This window comes from Phyllostomus hastatus, unplaced genomic scaffold (assembly GCF_019186645.2).
Source record: "Phyllostomus hastatus isolate PE091 unplaced genomic scaffold, TTU_PhHast_1.1 phas_contig_195, whole genome shotgun sequence".
Lineage (NCBI taxonomy): Eukaryota > Metazoa > Chordata > Mammalia > Chiroptera > Phyllostomidae > Phyllostomus > Phyllostomus hastatus.
Genome location: NW_025333706.1, coordinates 942,385 through 965,903, shown reverse-complemented (window position 1 = coordinate 965,903; position 23,519 = coordinate 942,385). Strand labels below are relative to the sequence as shown.

Genomic DNA, 23,519 nt, shown 5'->3' with positions numbered 1-23,519 from the left:
TGCTCCTGCCAGGAGGATAAGCTGTTGTCTCCTTGCTGGCTTACGGTCCAAGGCCACTCCCTCAGCCTTAGCCTTGGAGGGGGTTACAGCTTCTGATACCAGGCAGGGTGGTCCCCAACACCTAGATGTTATCTTTAGTTTGACCAAACCTGTCTCTGTGGTCGACACACCTGAGGCTTTGTCCTAAGATTATTTGGTGCTGATCAGAACCTCATTGTCATGAGGGGTTAATGATTAAGGGAGTGGATGTGCAAAGGAGAGGAAGGTGGGTGAGTGAGGTGGATAAGGCTAGTTTGAATCATAAGAAAAGGAGAAAAGGTCATATTAAAGAGAGGAAGTTTCTTGCCCTGGCTGGTGTGGCCTAGTTGTTTGATCACTAGCCTGTGAATCAAAGGGTTACCAGTTCAATTCCCAGTCAGGGCACATGCCTGGGTTGTGGGCCATATCCCCAGTTGGGGATGTGTGAGAGGCAACCACATGTTGATGTTTCTCTCCCTTCCTTTCTCCCTTCCTTCCCCTCTCTCTAAAAATAAGTAAATATATTTTTTTAAAGAAAAGAAATGAAGTTTCAAAAAAAAGAAATAAAGTTACTGAAAAAGAAAAAGAAATATGAGGTTACAGAAGAATATTTGAACTTACATAGCTTGCATACAATCCTGAGCAGATTAAGAGAGTTTGGGAAGTTAGACCAATCTCTATAGAGACTGATGTTAGACATGAGTGGGCATCAGAACCCATGGAGACCTTGCAGGAGAGGTAGGATGCATTTCTAACAAGTTCCCACATGATGCCAGTGCTGCTGGACTGGAGACCATACTTTAAGATCCACTGTCCTAGACTTACCACTCATATGGATGGTACTTCAGGGTCCTTTCTTCAATTTCTCAGCAATTTGTCTTTCACCCTGGATTCAGCATATTTCTTTTGCTGCCTGTGGTATAGCTTCATGGGCATGATTAGTAACCTATAAGATCTCTGAAGGCACTAAGAGACTTGTCCAATTTCTACCTGAGCATCCTAACAGGTGCAGGTAAGTGTTTATTAGTTGTGATGTGAACAATATAGGAGATCTTTACATTTGTCAGCAAATGCATATGTTATTAATAGCTACAATTAATAAATACTTAGGTATTTTAAAGTCATTTAGGAGACACCTTTTTTTTTCTTTTTTGCCCAGCACCAGAAGCCTAGAAGGCAAATTACTCAGTATGCTATCAATAAAACATTCAAGATATAATAGACTTTTTTCAGGTCTATTTTGGATAACCACTCCATTTATGAACATGCCTGAAAATAAGAAGACTGGGCACACTATAATTCCAAATGAACTTTAGAAGGTGCCTGTAATTATCACTGAGGGTAGAAATCACCAGGGTTAACTCTTCATTAATTCCCCTAACTTCCTGTGGCTGGAAAGGTTTAGGAACTGAGGAGCAGGTAACCTTTAACTGTGCAGCTCTCAGAAACTGCACTGGACCTGTCATTCTTGGAGAGTAGTTCCAGGCAGTTCCAGCAAAACCCCCAGGATTGTGACCAATGGATCTGGCTGGAATCACACACCCAAACTTGACCGAGTGCTGAGGTGGAGAATGGAATTGTAGGAGTAGCTCATCTGGGAGGCATTGTTGATTTTCCTGACCACTTCACTCTCCATTGCATTGTCAGAATAAGGTAGTTTGCCAGAGAGTCAAATAAGGAGGTTCTAGATGCCTCACAATTAGAATCATCAGATATCCTTGATCACTTTGTGATCAATTCTGCGTCATAGCCTGAATGTCTAATTTTTGATGGAAAAATTTTATTTTTTATTATTTCATGGTTGTGCAAGAAATGGATACATTCTTATACAGTGTTTAGACAATATGGAAGTATTTAGAGATAATACTCCTTCCTCACCATCCCTTCTTCGTACTGCTCCTCCCAGCAACATCTGCATCTTTGTGTCTTCTCTGTGTTCACACCTTTGGGTGGTCCCCACCCTTTGAATTTGGACTGACACTGTGACTTGCTTTAATAATAAAATGTGGAGGAAGTAATAGAATTTTTGGAGGCTGTAAACTTAAATTATTTAAAAAATGGCTGCAATTGGAATCATAGATGTGCCCCAAGTGTGTCACCATACATTTATTGATAAACATTTGAGGAGGGAGTTCAAAATTTTCCTCTATATAGGCAATTAAGTACTGGATATTTTTCATATACAATTTCATGCACTTATGCATGGATAAAGTCCTACAAATAATATTCTTGGGTCAAAGGGCAAGCACATTTTTCACATTCATAGATAATTCCAAAGAGTCTTATGAAAAGGTTTCACCAAATTACACTAGCTATGATAACATGCAACAGGACCCATTTTCCTGCTTCCTTGGCAACTTGACTATTCTGCTGGGTGAAAAACTGTATCTCTCTCTGGTGTTTATTTTAATTTCTCTGACCTCCGTTCTTCAAAGATGCATGTTGGCCAATTATCTGTCTTCCTCTGTGAATCACCTGTTTGTGTTCTTTGCCCATTTTTTCTATTGAGTTGATGGGCTTGTTTAATTTACTGCATTTTTTTACAGTCTTTCACTTGCCTTTTCATGCTACTTCTGTCATTTTTCTTTTCCTACAAACAGTACTAATTTTCATGAGTTTTCCATGACCTTTGAATTTTAGGTCTTGTCACAGGAATGTTATTATCTATTTTCTTCTAATGCTTGTATAATTTTGTATTTTGCTTTAGCTTTTTAATCCTTTTGGGATTTATTTTCATGCACAGTGTATAATGTGCATATTGGAGAGGACATGCCATTCACACAACACAGTGTGCATAACACACACCTTATACAATCATATGCAACAGCTGTGGGCAGGGTTGTGTCAATACATTCTTTTTCTAACATACAGGAACTCATTTATTTTTTATTGACTGGTTTATTTTCTCTAGAGTGATTCCCACAGATACGTATGTTCTTTTCTTCTGGGTCCATTCTAGTTCCTTGCATGATTAGTCTATTCCCATGTCAATTTCACATAATTTTCAACAGTTCCTTTTCATTTTTATCTTCCTCATGAACTTATTTGTATTCTCAAAGATCTTCTTTTATGACATAAAATTTTGAATTAATTTTTAAAGATCTGAGGGGAAAAATCCCATTGGCATCATAATTTCCATTATGATTAATTTGGGGGAGAATTGGTATGTTTTTAGTATTGGGTTGGCCAAAAATTTCATTTGTTTTTTTCTATAAGATAGCTCTAGTAGTGCTTAGTTGTTTTTAACTTTGTTTGAAACAATTTTGTTAGATTATATTTGTGACAGCTGTCATGTCAGTGTGCATTAAAAAACAACTTATCAAAATTGGTGAATTTTTGTGTAGCCATTTCAATATTGAAGATGAAAAAATAAGTGGTATTTTGGATATAAAATGCTTTATTATTTAAAAAAAGGTAAAAATGCAACTGAAATGCAAAAAATTATTTGTGCAGTGTATGAGGTGTTGTGACTGAATGAACATGTCAAAAGTGATTTGCAAAGTTTTGTGATGGAGATTTTTTGCTGGATGATGCTCCACAGTTGGGTAGACCAGTTGGAGTTGACAGGGATCAAATTGAGACATTAATTAAGAACAATCAATGTCGTATCATTGGGAGATAGCCGACATACTCAAAACATCCAAATCAATAAAGTTATTGGTGAGAATGAAAAATGTGTCTTTTCCTTTATGGAGAAAACTAAACAAACTTTATGGTGACCACAATATTAAATAATCTGATCCAGAAATCACAGCATATCTTTGCGTAAATGCAAGTTTTCTTTTATTTATTCATCCTTCATTAAACTTTTTCTTTAGTTGGTCGTGCATATTTCTTTAAAAAAAAGGAATTTATTTATTTATTTTTAGAGGGGAAGGGAGGGGAAAAGAGAGGGAGAGAAATATCAATGTATGGTTGCCTCTTGTGTGCACCTTACTGGGGACCTGGCCTGTAACCCAGACATGTGCCCTGACTGGGAATTGAACCAGAGACCCCTTGCTTCACAGGTCAGTACTCAGTCCACTGAGCCACACCAGCCACGGCTGGTCATGCACATTTCTTAAGTTTATTTAATATTTTTTCTTTTTTCTCATTTTAAACAAGATATTTCCCCACATTGGAATTTGTTTTATCTTCCTAGTTTTGTCTTGTGATGTTATTCCACACACATATATTTTAACTAGTGTGAAATCCTTGACCTTTCATTGGGGTATTTAACTTATTCATGATTACTATGGTGACTGAGGTGTTTGGACTTATTACTGATATTTCATTTCATATTTTTTCTTTGTCTTTCATTTGTATATTTTCTGTTTTCTACTTTTTGCTTCCTGGGCTATTTAGTTTGGAAGTCAATCATTCTATTCTTATTTTTATAGTGGCTATAATTTTTTGCACATGTATGTAAACTTACATTGTTTTTAGTGCCACCTAGAATCAATCAGTTCTGGACCCACCTCCAACAAACACAATAACTAGCCTTTTGCACGTTTCCCTTCTCCTCTCTAATCTCCTGTTTTTATCTGTCCCTTACCAGCCATGTTGAGATCTTCTGAGATTGAATTCCCCATCATTGTAAAAAACAAAAAACAAACCATAGAGTTCTACATCAATAATTCTTAAGGCATACCTGAAACATTTGTTGATTCCTTATCATTGTTTCTCTGAGCCCACATTCTCTTTTTTTGTATTTGTTGTTTTTCTGGAATAATTTTCTCAGAGTGTCTATGGGTGGTTAACTGTCTGAGCCCTCACTTTCCTCTCTCACAGGAATGCTAGTTAAAGTGGAACTAAGATTTTTGGATACACACTTGTCTTCTTGAGACTTTCAGTAATGATGTCTTCAAATATTTGGTGCTGAAAGAGTTTCCTATGTAAGTAACCTATTTTCTGTTTTCTCCTCCAGGAATGCTTTCAGGAGGTTTCTCTGTTGATCCTTTTGTGCTGAAATTAAGTTTCTGTGTGTCCAAAAGTACACATTTTTTTTTATTTTTTTTCTGAGAGCCTTAAAAACATAAACTTTCCTTTCTTCCTCCAAATCTAAACTTTTTTTTCATCCTTGAGTATTTCTTTTCTATATTTTTTATTTTTCTGGAATTCCTATGAGACAGATGTAGGAATTTCTGCATCTAAACTCCAAGGCTACATTTTCTTTCATATTTCAGTCTTTTTTGTGCTGGAAAGTTTCTGGGTTCCAGTGTCCAGGCTTTCATAATTCTTTATACAACTCTGGAGCATTGACTGAATTTTTAAATTATATCTTAAGTCAATTCATTTTCTCTCTGCTAAGAAAAACTAGGTAAACATGGAACAGAAAAACCAAACTCTCATTCCCATTGGTGACCAACACTTAAAAAAAAATTCCTTGGAATGTATTGAGGAAGAAAAATATACATTGTTTATAATAAAGACCACAAAGTTTTATTAAAGACAATAAGTAATATTTGAAGTAGAGATAGTATCTCCTATTCATAGATAAAAAATAACATGGAAAATATAAGTTCTTCTCAAGGTAATATAATATTTCAGTTGGAATTCAGTTTTTGGGGAGTGGGAAAACTTCACAAAATTATTTTAAAACTCTTAAGGACAAATACATATAGAAGACACAGGATTTGACAAATGAAGTGTAACAGAATAGAATTCAAATAAAAGTCTCTACAGAAATAGGAATTTAATATTCCACAAAGTTTCACATCAGTCCAGGAATACATGGATGAATTATTAAATCAGTGGTACTGATATAAGTAGTATCTATTTGGAGACTAATAAAATAACTTATACCATATTCTGTAGGTAAATAAACTCTAAGCAGATTAAAAAACTAAATGAAAGATATTAAAATTATTAAATAATGAAATATATAGATAAATATATAATAAATAAATATTGTTAAAATAAAATTTAGAATGTTGTAAAGTTCTGAGGATAAGAAAACCTTCTTAAGCAAGACATGGCAATCCAGAGCCACACAGAAAAATGGTAGACATGTGATCACAGCAATTACTACAATATTACTGTGTAATAATTTGTGTTAGGTGAAAAGTAAACGCCATCAAAATAAAAATGATTCAATAAAAGGTTAACATCCCATTAATCTATAAGAAAAATATGAACAACCTAATAGAAAACTAGATAAAAAATATGAACACTTAACAGAAAAAGAAGTATGAATGGCCAATAAATAAGTGAGAAAAATTACATGACTTTATTAGATATCCAGGATGTGCTAATTAAAACAAAGAAGAAATATTTTTGCCTCTGGCAGCCAAAGATGCAAAAGATTGATGCTATACAGTGTTATGAAAGATAGAGAAATAAACATGTCTAGACATTGGTGGTGAGAGGACAACTTGCTACAGACCCTTGGGAGGATAATTTATCTCTCTGGTGTTGGTGGTGGTATTCATATAGCACTGTGACTGTGGCTGTGGTGGTGATCATATACCTCCTTGTAGTTGGTCAGGGTCTTCATACAACTCTGTGATAGCGGTGTTGGTTGTACTTTCACAACTCAGGGACAGTAGTGGGGCTATTGACTTAGCTATGATGGTGGTGGTGGTGGTAATTACATGACTCTGAGAAGTTAGTCTACATATAACTCTGCTATGTTAGTCATGGGATTCACACAGTGTTGAGTTAATGTTGGTGGTGGTGTTCAAATATCACATAATTCTGTGATGTTGCCTGTGGTGGTATTCCCAATAATCTGTGACATTAGTTGTGGTCATATTCATATAATTCTGCAAAGTTGGCTGGGCTATTCAAATAATTCTGCAAAGTTGGTGGTGATGGAATTCATGTGACTCTGCACTGACTGAGGTGGTAAGATTTACCTAATTCTGTAATGTTGGTCATGTTATTTGTTATTTTGTGAAGTGGGTACAGGTGGTCTTCATATAGCTCTGCGACAGTGGTCATGGTATTCACATAATAGCAATATGTGGTGGTGATGGTATTCAAATGGTGCTCTGATATTTGTCATGGTATTTATGTAATCTTATGGTGTCAGTTGTGGTAGTTGTATAACTCAGTGGTAATGCTGGTGGTGGTTCTTTTATAACTGCATCATTGGCTTGTCCACTTGTTATATCTGTGACATTAGTCATGGTGTCACATAGCCCTGTCCATGGTGGTAGTGTAAACATATACACTTATCTTCAACTGAGGTGGTGCATTCTCATGACTTCATGACATTGTTTCTGGATTATTCCCATGATTCTGTGAGACTGGTCATGATATTCACATACCAGCATGATGGTGGTAGAGGTGGAATTCAAATAATTATATGTTGTGTATTCACATGACCCTGCAATGTTGAAGGTTGTGTTCACAGATGCTGTGAAATTCATCATGGTGTTCCTATAATCTTGCTACAATAATTTGTCATGGTATTGGCATAATTGTGCAACGTGGGTGGTGCTATTCACATATCTTGTAACAGTGGCAATAGTGTAATTTAGATAATGTTATGACTTGGTCATGGTACTGGCGTACCTCAGATATATTACAAATTTGATTCCAGACCACTTCAGTGAAGCAAATATTGCATAAAAGTGAGCCACATGAATTTTTGGTTTCCAAGTGTATATAAAGCTTATGTTTACACTACACTGTAGTCTATTAAGTGTGCAATAGCATTATGTCTAAAAATGTATATATGTTAATCAAAAAATACTTTATTATAGAGATTCCAAGATGGCTGCAGAGTAGGTGGAAGCTACACTCAACTGCTCTTGGCCCCAAATCTTCTTATAGCTAAGTTGTAGAGCAATCAACCTGCAGGCTAACTGAACTCAAATAATAACTAGGAATTTATAGATGAAGCTATGCAGAGACTGTAGGAAGGGAAGAGATATGGAAAGAGGTGACAACTGAGGAGCCAGCTATTGCTGCTGCAAAACTCCCTCCCCACAGGAGCATGGGGTCTCAACCACATGCAAGGATCCTGAACCCAGAGCAATAGAGTTTGGAAGGGGAGCCTACATAAAATTTTGTGGTGAAAATCAGTGAGTATTCATTCAGTCTGCCTGAGAGACACAGATGCCACCTTACCAAGAACAAACACTCCTATTGTTACAGCACCGGCCTGGTCTCTGACAGCTAGCAAGGTCATGCTGCCATACTTGGGTCCTGCATAGGAGTATGCTGCTTGCACCCAGCAGTGACTTTTGGAGCCCTCATTTTCTAGGGAGGCTTTTGGCAGAGATTCATACAGTGGTTAAACTGTGTGGTTCAGGAAAGAGGGCTGGTATTACCTACTTTGAGAGCACAGCTGGCACCCCTGCTCATACCTACTGGTTTACTTGGCTGGTTCTGTCCTGCTGAGCTCAGCAGTGTGTGTGCATGGAGGTGGGTGCAGAATGCTGCATACAGCTAGAATTTTCAGACCGCAGTTCCTGGGGAAGCTTTTGTTTGGAAACCAGACGGGAGGGTTCTGGGCGGTGTGGCTACATTGTGGGGTGGGGGTGGAAAATCCAATCTCCTCTGCCAGCTCAGCCTGCACTACCCTAAAAAGGGAAAGAAGTGCCTGCTCCTATCCTTCAGGCTTGTGGGCACCACCCCCAGTGAGAAACTGTTTGGATCAGCCCTGCTAAGTTCTGAATACCCCTCCCTGCCAGGCTCAGTCCATGGAGGAAAGAGAGAGCAATTCAGAGAGGGGACACTCAAAGCCTTGGAGCTATTGTCTGGGACTGGGATGAAGTGCTTATTTCCCTCCTGGACTGGGATGAAGGCTAGACTGGCATCATATCCAATGGGAGATTCTTTTGATTTGTTGCCCTGAGCCCAGGTGGCTGATCTTTCTCCTGCACAGGAGATGCACCCTTGTAAATATGCAGTGAGCCCCTCCTGGGAAAAGTAGAATTGAAGACTCTGGCAGGGACTGAGTGGTTTGGCTCTGGAGCAGGGGCTGCAGTTTCCCCTCATTGAGTGCCTGATTGTGTGATTTCCAAATAGGGGACCCATTAGTCCTGTTGTCTTGACCCCGGTTGCCCTAACCCACTGAGCTTGCAACCTGTGGAAGGGGCTGTGGTTCACAGCCAGCCTGGGCCCACCTTACCATCTTTCTTTTGAAGAACACCAGACAACCTCAGGGGGAGGCAGGATAGCCAATAGGTAGAGGCTGACCTCAGGGAACCTTAGTTATTTTACAGATCTGTCTCCAGCTCTACGCTGGAGTAAGCCCATGCTTGTACAAGGATTGACTCTCCCATGCAAATCCAGGTCCAGTAGACACAGCCATAAGTAGTAAGAGCATGGTAGCTCCAGACAGGTGGCCCAAGGCTAGCTGCACACAATGTCTGACATCAACCTGTACCTGGACCCCACCAAAGTGGATCACGAACCAACACAACCAGTAGTCGGTTTCAGACATGAGGGCTTTACCCAACTAGCTGCACAAGGGGCCCACCCAAAGGAAGATTCTGGTAGGCACTAGACCCTCCTGGGAACAACTCTACCTTAGGAGGCAATCCCTGTATAGCACGTTATACACAGTGATCAAGATTTACTCTTATGGTCAGCCAGCCTGAAGGGTTAATTCCACCCACAAAACAGGCAACAGCATTCAAGACTTAAATACAACAGGAGGGTGAAAATAAGCCAACAGAACATTCTTGGAGCATGGAGCTCAGATAATCTGGAAGATTGTGCCACTGAGTCCAACAAGACACTTTCATCATAAGGCAATCATAACAAGTTTGGGAGTTATAGAATATCTACCTAATACACAGAGACAAAATGGGGAGACAAGGAAATGTGCCTCAAATAAAAGAACAAGAGAAATCTCCAGAGAAACAAATAAATGAAATGGAAACAACCAACATGCCAGATGCAGAGTCTAAAAAAATGGCATAAAGATGTGCAAGTACCTTAGGGGAAGAGTAGATGACATCAGTAATAACTTAAACAGAGATAATAAGCATTAAAAAAGACAACGAAAACATAAAAATGAGCCAGTACAAGATGAAGACTACAATATGTGAAATGAAGAATACACCAGATGGAGTCAACAGTCAGTTAGGTGAAGCAGAGGATGAAATCAGTGACTTAGAGGATGAGATTACAGTAAGAACCCACATAGAGCATCAAGAAGGAAAGAGAATTAAAAAAAATGAGGGGAGTCCAAGGGACCTCTGGGACAAAATCAAGCACAACAACACCTGCATCATAAGGGTACCAGAAGGAGAAGAGACAGAGCAAGGGGAAGAGAACCTGTTTGAAGAAATAAAGGCCAAAAACTCTAACCTGGTGAAGGAAAAAGTTATACAAGTTCAGGAAGCACAGGGAGTCCCACTCAAGATGAACCCAAAGAGACCATGCCAAGACACATCATAATTAAAATGGCAAAAGTTAAAGACAAAGAGAGAATCTTATAGACACATAAAAGAGACAGTTACCTACAAGGGAGCTCCCATAAGGCTGTCACCAGATTTCTCAACAAAAACACTTCAGGCCAGAGGGATTAGAATGAAATATTCAAAGTAATTAAAAGCAAGGACTTGTAACCAAGATTACCATATACAGCAAGTCTATCATTTATGATTGGAGGTGAAATAAAGAGTTTCCCAGACCCCCACCCTCAAAAAAGGGCTAAAGGAGTTCATTACCACTAAACCAGTGTTGCAAGAAATGTTAAAGGGCCTGCTTTAAGGAGAAGAAATAGAGAGAGTAACACAGGTATAAAGAAAAAATGGCAGTAAATTAGTACCTATAATTAATAACCTTAAATGTAAAGGGATTAAAAACTTCAATAAAAGACATAGGGTAGCTGAATGGATAAGAAAACAAGACCCACATATTTGCTGTCTACAAGAGACCTACCTCAGAACAAAAAAATACACAGACTGAAAATGAAGGGATGGAAAAAATATTCCAAGCAAATGAAACAAACAACAAATGCTGGGATGGCAATACTTATATCTGACAAAATGGATTCAAAACAAAGGCCACAACAAGAGACAAAGAAGGTCACTACATCATATTAAAGAGATGACACCAACAAGAGGATAACTCTTGTAAACATATATGCACCCAACATAGGAGCACCTAAATATAGAAGAAAATCTTGGTGGACATTAAGGGAGAGGTAGACAGCAATACAGTCATAGTAAGGGATTTTATCACCTGACTGTTATCAGTGGATAGATCTTCCAGTTAAAAAATCAACAAGGCAACAGTGACCTTAAACAACACACTAGATCAGGTGGATTTAATTGATATTTGTAGAACATTTTATCTCAAAGTAGCATAATGTACATTCTTCTCAAATGCACATGGAAATTCTCAAAGATAGGATACAATTCTCACATGTTAGGATACAAAATAATTCTTAACAAATTCAAGAAGCCTGAAATTATATCAAACTTCCTCTCTAAACACAATGGTATAAAACTAGAAATCAACTACAAAAACAAAACAAAACAAAACAACAAAAACAAAGCCCCAAATAAAAAATATTCAAATACATGGAGGCTAAATAGCATGTTGTTAAGCAATAAATGGCTTATCAATGAGATCAAGAAATAAACAAAAACTACCTGGAAACAAATGAAAAATTAACACATGACCACCCAAAACCTATGGGACCCAGCAAAAGCAGTCCTGAGAAGGAAGTTCATAGAATTACAGGCCAACCTCAAGAAATAAGAAAAATCTCTAATAAGCAATCTAACCCTACACATAACAGAACTAGGAAAAGAACAACAAACAAAGCCCAGGGTAAGTAGAAAGAAGAAATTATATGACATAGAGTGGGAATAAATGACATAGAGACTAAAAAGACAATACAAAAGATCAATGAAACCAAGAGCTCATTCTTTGAGAAGATGAGTAAGTTTGATGAACTTTTAATTAGACTCATGAAGAAAAAAAAGAGGACTCAAATAAATACAACCAGAAATAGAAGAGGAGCAGTAACAACTGACACCAAAGAAATACAAAGGATTTTAAGAAAATATTGAAACAACTTTATGCCAACAAATTAGAGAATATAAATGAAATGGATAAATTCCTAGAAACATACAATCTCCCAAAACTGAACCAGTAAGGAGCAGAAAGCTTGAACAGACCAATAACAAGTAATTAAATTGAAGCAGTAAGCAAAAATCCCAGCAAACAGAAGTCCTGGAACAGATGGCTTCACAGGCAATTTTTACCAAATTCAAAGAATTAACACTTATCCTTCTCAAACTATTCCAAAAAATTCAAGAGGATGAAAATCTTCCAAGTTCCCTTTATGATTGTAACATTACCCTAACTCCAAAATCAGAAAAAGACAGTACAAGAAAGAAAATTATAAGTCAACATTCCTGGTGAACAGAGATGCTAAAATACTCAACATAATATTAGTAAACCAGAGCCAACAACACATTAGAAAGTCACACACCATGACTGAGTGGGATTTCATTCAGTGATGCAGGATTGGACAGTATTAAAAAATCAATAAATGTGATACATCACATGAACAAAATCAAAGAGTAAAATCATATGAGTATGATCATATCAGTAGATACAGGAAAAATGTTTGATAAAACCCAGCACCCATTTATGATAAAAACATTTCAGCAAAGTAAGAATAGAGGGATCATTACTGAAACTAATAAACACCATACATGAAAATTCTACAACCAACATCATACACAGTGGGCAAAAACTAAAAGAGTTTTCTTTAAGAGCCGGAGTGAGACAAGGATGTCCATTTTCACCTCTCATTCAATATAGTACTGGGAGTCTTTGCCACAGTAATCAGACAAGAAGAAGAAATAAAAGGCATCCAAATTGGAAAGCAGGAAGTAAAACTGTCATTATTTCAAAATGACATTATATTGTACATAGAAAACCCTAAAGACCACCAAAAAACCTACTAGGTCTAATAAATGAATTTGGAAAAGTAGTAGGATACAAAATTAATATTCAGAAATCAGTGTAATTTTTATACACCAATAATGAACAATCAACAGAGGAATTAAGAAAACAGTCCCATTTACCATTGCAACAAAATAAGATACTTGGAAAACTATAGGACATTGAAGACAGAAATTGAAGAAGATATTAGGTAAACATTGCTCACTTCTTTGCACAACCACATCAAAATTACAACTAAAATATAAAAGAACCATAACTCAGAATCATCAGAAATCAAGTTGAATGGAAGTCTGAAAACTATGGAATTAAGGAAACCACATCCATCCAGACTGGTAGGAGGGTCAGAGAGGTGGAATGGGCTGGTCCCACATCCACATGCGTTGGATGAAAATTCAGAAGGAATATTTTGGGAGTGAGTAGTCTCACCCCCAAATCAGGCACCCTGGCCCAGGGTTCCAGTGCCAGGAAGATAAGTTCCCATAACTCCTGGCTACAAAAACCAGTGGAGATTCAGTTGGTGGAAGAAACTTCTGGAGCCCCAAACAGTTCCCCTTAAAGAACCCACACATGAATTTACTTAGACTCATTCCCACTGAGCTTCAGCACTGAGGTAGCAGCTTGAAAAGCATCAGTGGCATACAGGGAGGAACTGAAGTGTCTGGCTTCAAGGTGGGAGCTGGGGGACAGCTTTCTCCCAGACAGAAAGGTGGGCAGAGGCCATTATCCCCTTTCTGAAGTCTCCCCCTCCCCAGCAGAGCCATAGAGCTACAGAGCTGGCAGGCAGATGCCATATCTGAGGCCACATTGACATGGCTGACATTGTTTGCTCTGCACTGGAGATCCCTGAGACTTTGTCCTATCCAACTTATGGGCACACCAAAACTATTAACTGTGACATTTCGATATGAGTGGCAGTTGTTTATTCACCTTTGCAAATTCCAAAATCCTATCAAATAAGCAACAGCCAGCCTCAATGAGCCAGCAGGCCCCCATGCTTCTTGCTAAGTGGCCCCAGGCCTGGTGCTAGCAGCAGCCAACCTAGATTCACAGCTTAGCTTTGCCTGGTAATCTCAAAATCCAGCACAAGCAGCAGCCATCTCATGCAGGATGGCCCTGGGGAGGCCACAGGTGGGGACTGACCTTGGCCTGCACAACCCTGGAAAGCCCAGAGCCTGCACACCCAGTGGACAGCTACAGACCATGTCAGAGCACCACCACCATGGCCCTGCACAGCTGATTTTCCATGGAGGGTGGAGGTAGGTGGTCAGTAGTCACAGCTAGTCCTTGCAACTCACTGGCCTGGATAAATCCCTCCCATTGAGGGGATTAAAAACTACAAGTAGGTAGTTACAGAATAGCCATGGGGATATAAAGTACAGTATAGGAAATGGAGTAGCCAAAGAACTTATATTCATGACCCATGAACATGAACAATGGTGTGGGGATTGCCTGAGGGAGTAGGGCATGCTGGATAGAGACAGGAAAAGGCTGAAAATTGGGGCAATTGTAATAGCATAATCAATAAACATTATTAAAAATTAATATAAAGAAGCCAAAAAAAGAAATTGAGGAAGATACAAATAAGTGAAGCACATACCATGCTCATGGATTGGAAGGATTAATATTATTATAATGTCCGTACTACCCAAGACAATCTCTAGATTCAGTACAATTCCTATTAAAATACCAATGGCATATTTCACATATCTAGAACAAATATCTTAAAAGTTTATAGGGAACCAAAAAAGACCTCAAATAGCCTCAGCACTCTGAAAGAAGAACAAAGTTGAAGGTAGAACAATACATGATATGAAGCTATGCTACAAGTTAATTGTAATCAAAACAACCTGGTACTGGCATAGAAACAGGAATATAGATCAATGGCATGGAACGGAGAGCCCAAAAATTAACCCATGCATTTATGGTCAATTAATATTTGACAAAGGAGGCACAAGCATACAATCGAGTAAAGACAGTTTAATAAATGGGGTTGGGGAAATTGGACAGGTACATGCCAAAATAAAACTGGACTATCAACTTGCACCATACACCAGAATAAATCCAAAATGGATAAAAAACTTAAATGTAAGCCACAAGACCATAAAAATCCTAGAAGAAAACATGAGCAGTAAAATCTCAGACATTTCTTGTAGAAATATTTTTTGCTGATACATGTCTAGGGCAAAGGAAACAGGAAAAATAAACGAATGGCACTGTTCAAAATAAAAAACTTTTGCACAGCAAAAGAAACCATCAACAAAATGAAAAGCAAACCCACTGTTTGAGAGGACACATTTGCCAGTGATACTTCTGTAATGGCATTAATTTTTAGAGTACCTAAAGAACGTACACAAATGAACACCAGGAAGACAAACAATCCAATTTAAAAATGGGCAAAGGATCTGAATAGACACTTCTCCAAAAAGGACATACAGTTGGCTTATAGACATATGAAAAAATGCTCAATGTCAGTAATCATCAGAGAGATGCAAATTAAAACCACAACAAAATATTACCTCACTTGCCACAATGGCTATTATCAATAAATCAAATAGCAATAAGTGCTGACGAGGATGTGGGGAAAGGGACCTTAGTGCACTATTTGTGGGAATGCAGACTGGTGCAGCCACATGGAAAACAGTATAGAGCTTCTTCAAAAAATTAAAGATGGAACTGCTTTTTGACCTAGTGATACTACTTCTAAGAACGAGACATCAATTTGAAAAAACATCACTGCAACATTGTTCGTAGTAATTAACATGAATGACAGTGTCCATGGTATTCACATTACTCTGTGGTGGTGATATTCATATAACTCTGCAAGCTTGCTCATAGTTTTCAATAGCTCTTTGATGGTGGTCACGGTATTCAGATAACCTGTAGTGGTGTCATCACATCCACACACTTGTGATGGTTGTTATGGTGCATCCCCCTAAGTTTGCAACTGTGAAGTTAGTGATGATGGTATTCACATAGTGATGTAGTGATGTAGCTATGACACAATGCTACTTTGGTGATAGTAATTACTTCACTTTGTAATGTTGCTGGTGGTAGTATTCACATAACTCTAGGACACTGGTATGATATGCACATAACTGTGACAGTGTTGGGTATGGCCATCTCATAATTGCAAAGTGGGTTAATGTCTTCGTATCTCTTAGTGACAGTGGTAGTGTGATGTGGACCCTGGCTTGTGGGGTCCTTGACATTGTGGATGGGGGAGAGACATTCACACGGACTACGATGTTCTGTGGAGGAAAAGAGCGGGCAGCTTCGCTCTCAAGGAGAGCAAAAAGCTGTGGCCCTTGCCGTGTCAGGCCTTTATTGAGTTTCTTGGCACATTACATGATGGTCCTCATTTATTATGCTCAGGTTGGCTTTAGGTGATTATCTTTTACAGAAAACAAAGGAGCCAGATGCTGCTAATCATATCACAGAAGAAGGATATTTGCAAATGAAAAGGGATAAGTAGTTGAACTGGTTACATGCCATACTGGGAGTTTTAGCTTGGATTTTAGGAAGTTACAGTAAGCACTTGCTGTCTCAATTCAGGGTGAGGGAGTTTTAGCAAAAGCAAGACTCAAAGCAGCCTAAGCACATTGCAGGCCTGATTCCCTGCAAGAGAACCTACCCATGAGCGTGGGTCCTGTGCATCTCCAAGTGGGAGCTGGGCCCACGCCACACAGAACAGTCTCCTACAGTGGTGGTATTCACATAACCTCCTATAGTGGTGGTGGCATTCACACACCTCTGTAACAGGGCCTGTGGTATTCACATAACCTACACTATTGTTCATAGTTTTCATATAACTTGTGATAACACCATGCTATTTACATAATTCTGCCATGCTGATCATGGTATTCATGTAACTCTGCAATGGTGGGTGTGGTATTTATATAAGTCAGTAACTTTGGTGGTGGCAGTAGTCACATAGCCCAGTGACAGTGTGGTCCTGGAGTTCACCTGTCTGTGATGCTGGTGACTGTAATCACATGAGTGCAGTGTTGATGGTTATTTTAACTCTTATATTTCTGCCACATTGGTCATGGTATCCACATAGCTGTGATGATGGTGGTGGTATGTAAATAATTCTGATGTGATGGTAGCAGTTTCATGTCACTTTGCAATGGTTAAGGCAAAAACCTCATTTTATAGGTAGAGAGACTTAGGCTTAGACAAGTTTTGCTTAAAGTTACATAATGAGATATTACAGAACCAGGCACAAATTCAGGTTTTCTGAATAATTCAAGTGTAGCCTTTTCTGTATTACATCATAAAGTCTCTTCCTGCTAAGTCTAAATTTAAAGGCCTTAGTACAAAAATGTACCTTCAAACTCCCCATTGGCTTTGGAACATTAATGTTGTATCTTTACCATTCTAGTTGTTTATCTAGCACCTTAGCTGTGTCCATATATTCACACATACATACACACATTTTTATGTGAAAAATGAGAAAAAAATTAACTATAAATGCAGATGTGTAAATTGAACTTTTATTGAAAATTTATGTTAAATAATGCAGAAAAGGGCTGTCTGGTAAACCAAAATATAGCATCTTTGAAGATAATGTATAGTTTATTTATAGAATCCATAATGTACTGATTAAATAATGAAATTTAATATTGGCAAAAATGTTGATTTTGCAGTATATTCTTTCAATCTTTCTTTAAAAATTATAAAGCTCTAGAAGCCTTATAAAGTGCTAGAAATATGATGTTGTGATGTTGGTATCTGGGTGGTGATTACCGGGTAGAAATGTGTTTAAACAATCGTTGAATTATAAATTTAAGATTTCTGTATTTTGTGGCATATAAGTTATACCTCAACAAGGGTTTTAAAAATATATTTCTAAATAAAATGAAAATATGATGGGTTTCAGAAAGGTAGTGCCAATCCAAGCACTCAAGATATTTTCTTATGAGATATTGCTTTTACAGAAACAGGGAAAAACATCACCATGAATAGCAAGTTAAATGTGATTTAAGACATGTATGGCTTCCAGAAATGCCCTTGGTGTTGTAAGGGAGTTTCTCTTCATCTCAGCTGCCAGGGCTCATGATTTATATTTTTTCCCTTCACAGTACTTGGGGTGCATTGAAGTTCTACGCTCAATGAGGTCTCTTGACTTCAGTACAAGAACACAAATTACCAGGTAAGCCCTTGTTGAAAATGGAATTCTATTATTTTATTTAGGAAAGGAATGATTTTAGAAGTTAGCATCCTAGAAATTTCCACAGAAAAAGGCTGCCCCTTGAATGCTGGTGACTGGTAACAGGAAGTCAGGACCCACTGTGTTTCAAGATTTCTACATGTTTATGCACATTTGTGACATGTGTCTCTTGACGTAGCACCCTAAAGGACACTTCCCACTTCCAAGTGCTTTTTATAATTAAACTGCAGACAAATGGAGTGATTATATTTGTTTCTTTAATAAATGAAACTCTAATACCAGATTGATATTTTAAAATTTGTAAAATATGTTCTTTTTAAAAAGAAAATCAAGGTGTCAGGAATGATTTCCAACAGTATACACAGAAAATAAATTACTTAGAATAGAAAGTAAAACTATTAATAGGAGTAGTAATTTAAAGAGCAGAGCAGTTCTTTTAAGGGGTCAGTGACTTAGGGCAGGTTTATATATTCTCCATCATCAACTAGATTCTAAACTTCCTGAGTGTGAGTTATGTATTTAAGCCTTGTTTATATAAAATTCATAGCCTAATGCACTTTATACATTTAGAAAAATGCCAATTCAAGTGATCTTGAACAGAACTGTAAAGGTAGGAATGGATCTGTTACAAAGCTGTTTCTGTGGGTATAATCTTATGTTGCCTTGGCAGTTGTGAAATTATTCAATCTAAATTGTGACCCTAGAAAACTACCCAGAACAGAGCGCCCAGAAATACACCCAAGTCTCTATAGTCAGTGAATATTCAACAAAGGGGGCAGCAACATAAAATGGAGTAAAAATAGCCTCTTCAACAAATGGTCTTGGGAGAACTGGACAGCCACATGCAAAAAAATGAAACTCGAGCACCAACTTATACACCATACAGAAAAATAAATTCAAGGTGGATAAAAGATTTAAATATAAGCCATGACACCATTAAAGTCCTAGAAGAGACCATAGGCAGGAAAATCTCAGATATTTCATGCAGCAATATTTTTACTGATATGTCCCCTAGAACAAGGGACATAAAGGAAAGGATAAACAAATGGGATCTCATCGAAATAAAAAGCTTCTGCATGGCTAAGGAAAACAGTATTAAAATGAAAAGAGAACCAACTGTATGGGAAAACATATTTGCCAATGATACCTCCGACAAGGGTTTGATCTCTAAAATATATAAAGAACTCACAAGACTCCACCCCAAGAAGACAAACAACCCAATTAAAAAATGGGCAAAGGACTTGAACAGACACTTCTCCAAGGAGGACATACAGAGGATCCAGAGACACATGAAAGGATGCTCAAGATCGCTAGCTATCAGAGAGATGCAAATTAAAACCACAATGAGATACCACTTTACACAGGGCAGAATGGCCATCATAAACAAAGCAACAAACAACAAGTGTTGGAGAGGATGTGGAGAAAAGGGAACCCTAGTGCACTGTTGGTGGGATTGCAGACTGGTACAACCACTATGGAGAACAGTATGGAATTTCCTCGGAAAACTCAAAATGGATCTGCCTTTTGACCCGGCAATTCCACTGCTGGGATTCTATCCTAAGAACCCTGAAAAAACACCAATCCAAAAGAACCTTTGCACCCCAATGTTCATAGCAGCACAATTTATAATAGCCAAGTGCTGGAAGCAACCTAGGTGCCCAGCAGTAAATGAATGGATCAAAAAACTATGGTACATTTACACAATGGAATTCTATGCAGAAGAAAGAAAAAAGGAGCTCCTACCCTTTGCGACAGCATGGATGGAACTGGAAAGCATTATGCTGGGTGAAATAAGCCAGGCGGTGAAGGACAAATACCATATGGTCTCACCTTTAGCAGGAACCTAAACAACAAAACAAACAAACAAGCAAAATATGACCAAAGACACTGAAATAGAGAACAGGCTGACAGTGACCAGAGGGGGAGAGAAGAGGGAATTTCAGGGGAAATGGAGAAGGGTTTATAGGAACAAGTAGAAAGGACACGTGGACAAAAACTAGGGGTGGGGGGTGGACATGGGAGGGAGCTGGCGATGGCTGGGTGGGTGGGCTGAGATGGGAGTAAAAGGCAGAAAACTGTATTTGAACAACAATATAAAATTTAAAAAATGTTTAAAAAATACCTCATTCGTTTCACTTACTTTTATATATCTTTGGGTTAGCATGCCAAAGTACAAAGATTAAGCTTTAGAAAGCAATTATTTGTAGTAATTAGTTGCTAAATGATGGATGCACCTCAATTCTATGCTTTAAGCACCACAAGATACCTCATCTTCTTTCATGAAGAAATTAATGTTCAAAAGAATTGATGTTTGTGTTTTCCCTAAAGCCACTCAGGAGCCATGTACATGGTAGGAACGTACCAACATTCATAATCTACACTAAGGGAAGAGTTCATGTCCACATATTAGCAGAAAATAGTTTAATTGCCAAGGCCGAAGAATGGTATTTTGAAGTGAGAGCATTTAAAAGAAAAGTTTGAATGTTTACTTAGTCGATCATCCTGCCCGTGACAAGGCATGTGTAGTGCAATGTCTGTGGTCAGAACACTCTGTCTCATGCCTGGGGTGATACTGGAACGTATGTCATTGTTCACCTTCTCCTGTGTGGTGGCTATTGTTTTTAAAGAGAGTTGTTGACTATTTCTAATGAATTCCCTTTATACATACTGGAACTTCTGAGATATTCATGCTGGCTGTGAATGTGCAGTGTGCTGCCTTACTGTGCCTTTCAGGTTTGGGGGAGGAGAAGGATGCATACGCAAATGTCTGAGGGGCATATGAGTGGCACAGCCATGTCCTGCTTGTGAGAGGGTGGTGGGCAGGGGGTAAGTAAACAGTGCCAGTGCTCTTTTGGATGAAGGTCTTAGCAGTCTTTTGGGTAGAACCCAAATGGGTAGATGCGACAATAACATTGAAGAAAGCCATGGAACAGTCCTCCAGTTCCATTCTGTTTAGATTTTAGCAAAGGTGCAGTTATGTAATGGGCTGGGTAGAGCACCATTGTTGGATACGGGAAAGTTGGTGTGGAATTCTTGTTGTACCAGAATTGCCTTGAGTTTATTAGACTTTTTGAAAAGTATGTTTGCTTGTCTCCGCAATGCTATCTATCTCTTGCCTCATTTTTATTGCATGACATGTTTCTTATTTCAGTTGATAGATGAAGACCACTCATAGGCAACAATATGACAAATCAATGTCAGAAAGAAGTTTTTCATCCAGGAGAATACCCAGCAATGTTCTTTAGATGTAGCACATGGCAGAGCTTTCAAGGCCTCCGTGGTAACAGAGTGTTAGACATGTCTGAGATTAAACTCCACCACCGTGGTTTACTTTGTATACTAAAGACATTCTTGAAAACTTGTAGGGAAATATAACATTGTAATTAAGTTATATTTTACAGCCTCTAGGAAAACCTGTTCCCCAAATCACTTAACCATGCCTTTTATACAAAATATTTTCATAAACAAATAACCAATGTTTACTCACCTGTTCCACTATTTCAAATTTTGTATACAAGTGTCTTTTGAAGGTTCTCACAGCTGAACCAAGTGTCCTTTTGTTGGGTCCGTTTTATGTTGTTCCTGTGTCTGAGTTCAGATTAACTGTGGGACTTGCAATAGTACCACTCCTGGATTACTGATCTCTTACTAGCAGATAACTTTAAAAACTGCCCAGGAGCTGCCATTGTTGTATGCTTAGTTTTGGCCATGACTGTCAAATATCTTGCAAACTAACTCTTTGGACAAAGGAGCTTGGTAACTTGTTCACACTAATGGTGCCAGCTATATGGAGGAGTTGGCCTATATGTAGAGTCCAGCTCTGCCCATTTCTACCTCAATGGCTATTGTGAGAATCAGGACAGTTTGTACATCTAATGCACACAGGACAGGGCCTAGCAAAGGGGCAGCCTTGTTTAAGTGTTTGCTCCATCTCATTGCCTGAGCTTGTATTCAGTACAATGGGTGCAAGACTCCAGTGCTCAAAGAAGGGAGTGTTCATGAACATAAGAGCAATTGAGGGCCTTATAGATGATGGTCTCAGACACTGCTGCTTTTCTGGATCAGACTGTCAGTGGGGTACAGAGAGGAGTTGAGAGATGTGGTATTTGTGAAAGTCAGCCCACGGGACAGGAGATGCACTTCAGAAGAAGAAAAAGCTTCTGAAGAAGAAAACAGCTTCCCAATGTGTCCTTGTTTGCCAACCCCAGTATGGTTTTTACTCCCTAATATGTTCTTTATCCAGTAAAGTTTTGGAATGTGGCATAAAGTACCTCCCCATACCCTATAGATTCACAATTACATCATTGCACCATTGCAGGCTATCAGAAATTCCACTGCTGAGAACCATGAAATTTGGCTATTGTAGTGTTTCTCAAACTTGCTCTTTACCATCAGCACCACTTCATAGTCTGTGAAAACACCATTAGAAACCATTCTTCTGCATGGGTTTCACACCATGCTGTGCAACACCTAAGGAGTGGGAGGGATGGACTATAGTTGGTGTTGCTGTGGATGGGTGGTGTTGTCATGGGTGGGTGAGTGTTTTCTAGAGGGAAAGGAGGGGAGGGAGAAAGAGAGACAGAGAAACATTGATGTGTGGTCACCTCTCACACGCCCTCCATTGGGGACCTGGTCCACAATCCAGGTATGTGCCCTGACTTGGAATCGAACCAGTGACCCTTTGGTTCACAGGCTGGCACTCAATCCACTGAGCCATACTAGCCAGGGCATTAGTACATGGGGATTTCCAAAAGATGTTATGTGGCCAACAACTTTGGAAAACCACTGCTCCTGTGTCTGGCCTGACCATCAGACAATCACACTATGCACCTCCCTGAGATGTACTGTCATGTGACTACTCTCAACTCAAGTTGGGGGATGGGTCCAACATCCAGTAAGAGGATTCAGGGGAGACCATGCTATCTGAACTGACACCTGGAAAGCAGCCTGTTGGGCCACCCTGCACAGTGATAAAAAGACCCCAGTGTGCCCTTGATCACTGGAATAGCCTTACTTTCTTTCTCTTTTCCTTTGCTTTCCTTATCTGCTCATTTTAATTTTACGTATTATGTTACATTTTGCATATTATTGGAAGTCATCTTAAGCCACTTTTAGGGCATGGAAGGCTATACATACACATACATAATTAATCCCAGAGCACTCATCAAGGTGGTCTTTCTCCAACAGTAAATGCAAACATCTGACATGTCTTTTTGGTTCTAAATGACTCCAGCTGACTGCAGGAAGTCAGCTGGAGTCATTTAGGAGCTTGGTTCTAAATGAGTCATTTAGAACTCCTTGGTTTAGACAGATAAAGGTCAAGTTTGCCTTCCACTCATGGTTGTGTAGACATGTGGACTTAGCGATATGTGGGCTTGCTACACTTCCATGGTGAGCTCAGCTAGATGTATAATATGTTGCCCAGGGCCTAATATAAACTCGCTTTTTTCAAACTGTAGAGAGT

General features: G+C 38.7%; 1 protein-coding gene across 6 annotated transcripts in view; it reads left to right on the top strand.

Moving 5' to 3' along the window:
* The window catches only part of SHC3 (SHC adaptor protein 3), a 238,300-nt gene that overhangs the window by 36,965 nt on the left and 177,816 nt on the right, over positions 1-23,519 (top strand). For all 6 annotated transcript variants that reach the window (XM_045833887.1, XM_045833886.1, XM_045833888.1 and 3 more), the window contains exon 2: positions 17,967-18,037. In XM_045833887.1, the coding sequence (XP_045689843.1) occupies positions 17,967-18,037 (71 nt within the window). The remainder of the gene's footprint in view (positions 1-17,966; positions 18,038-23,519) is intronic.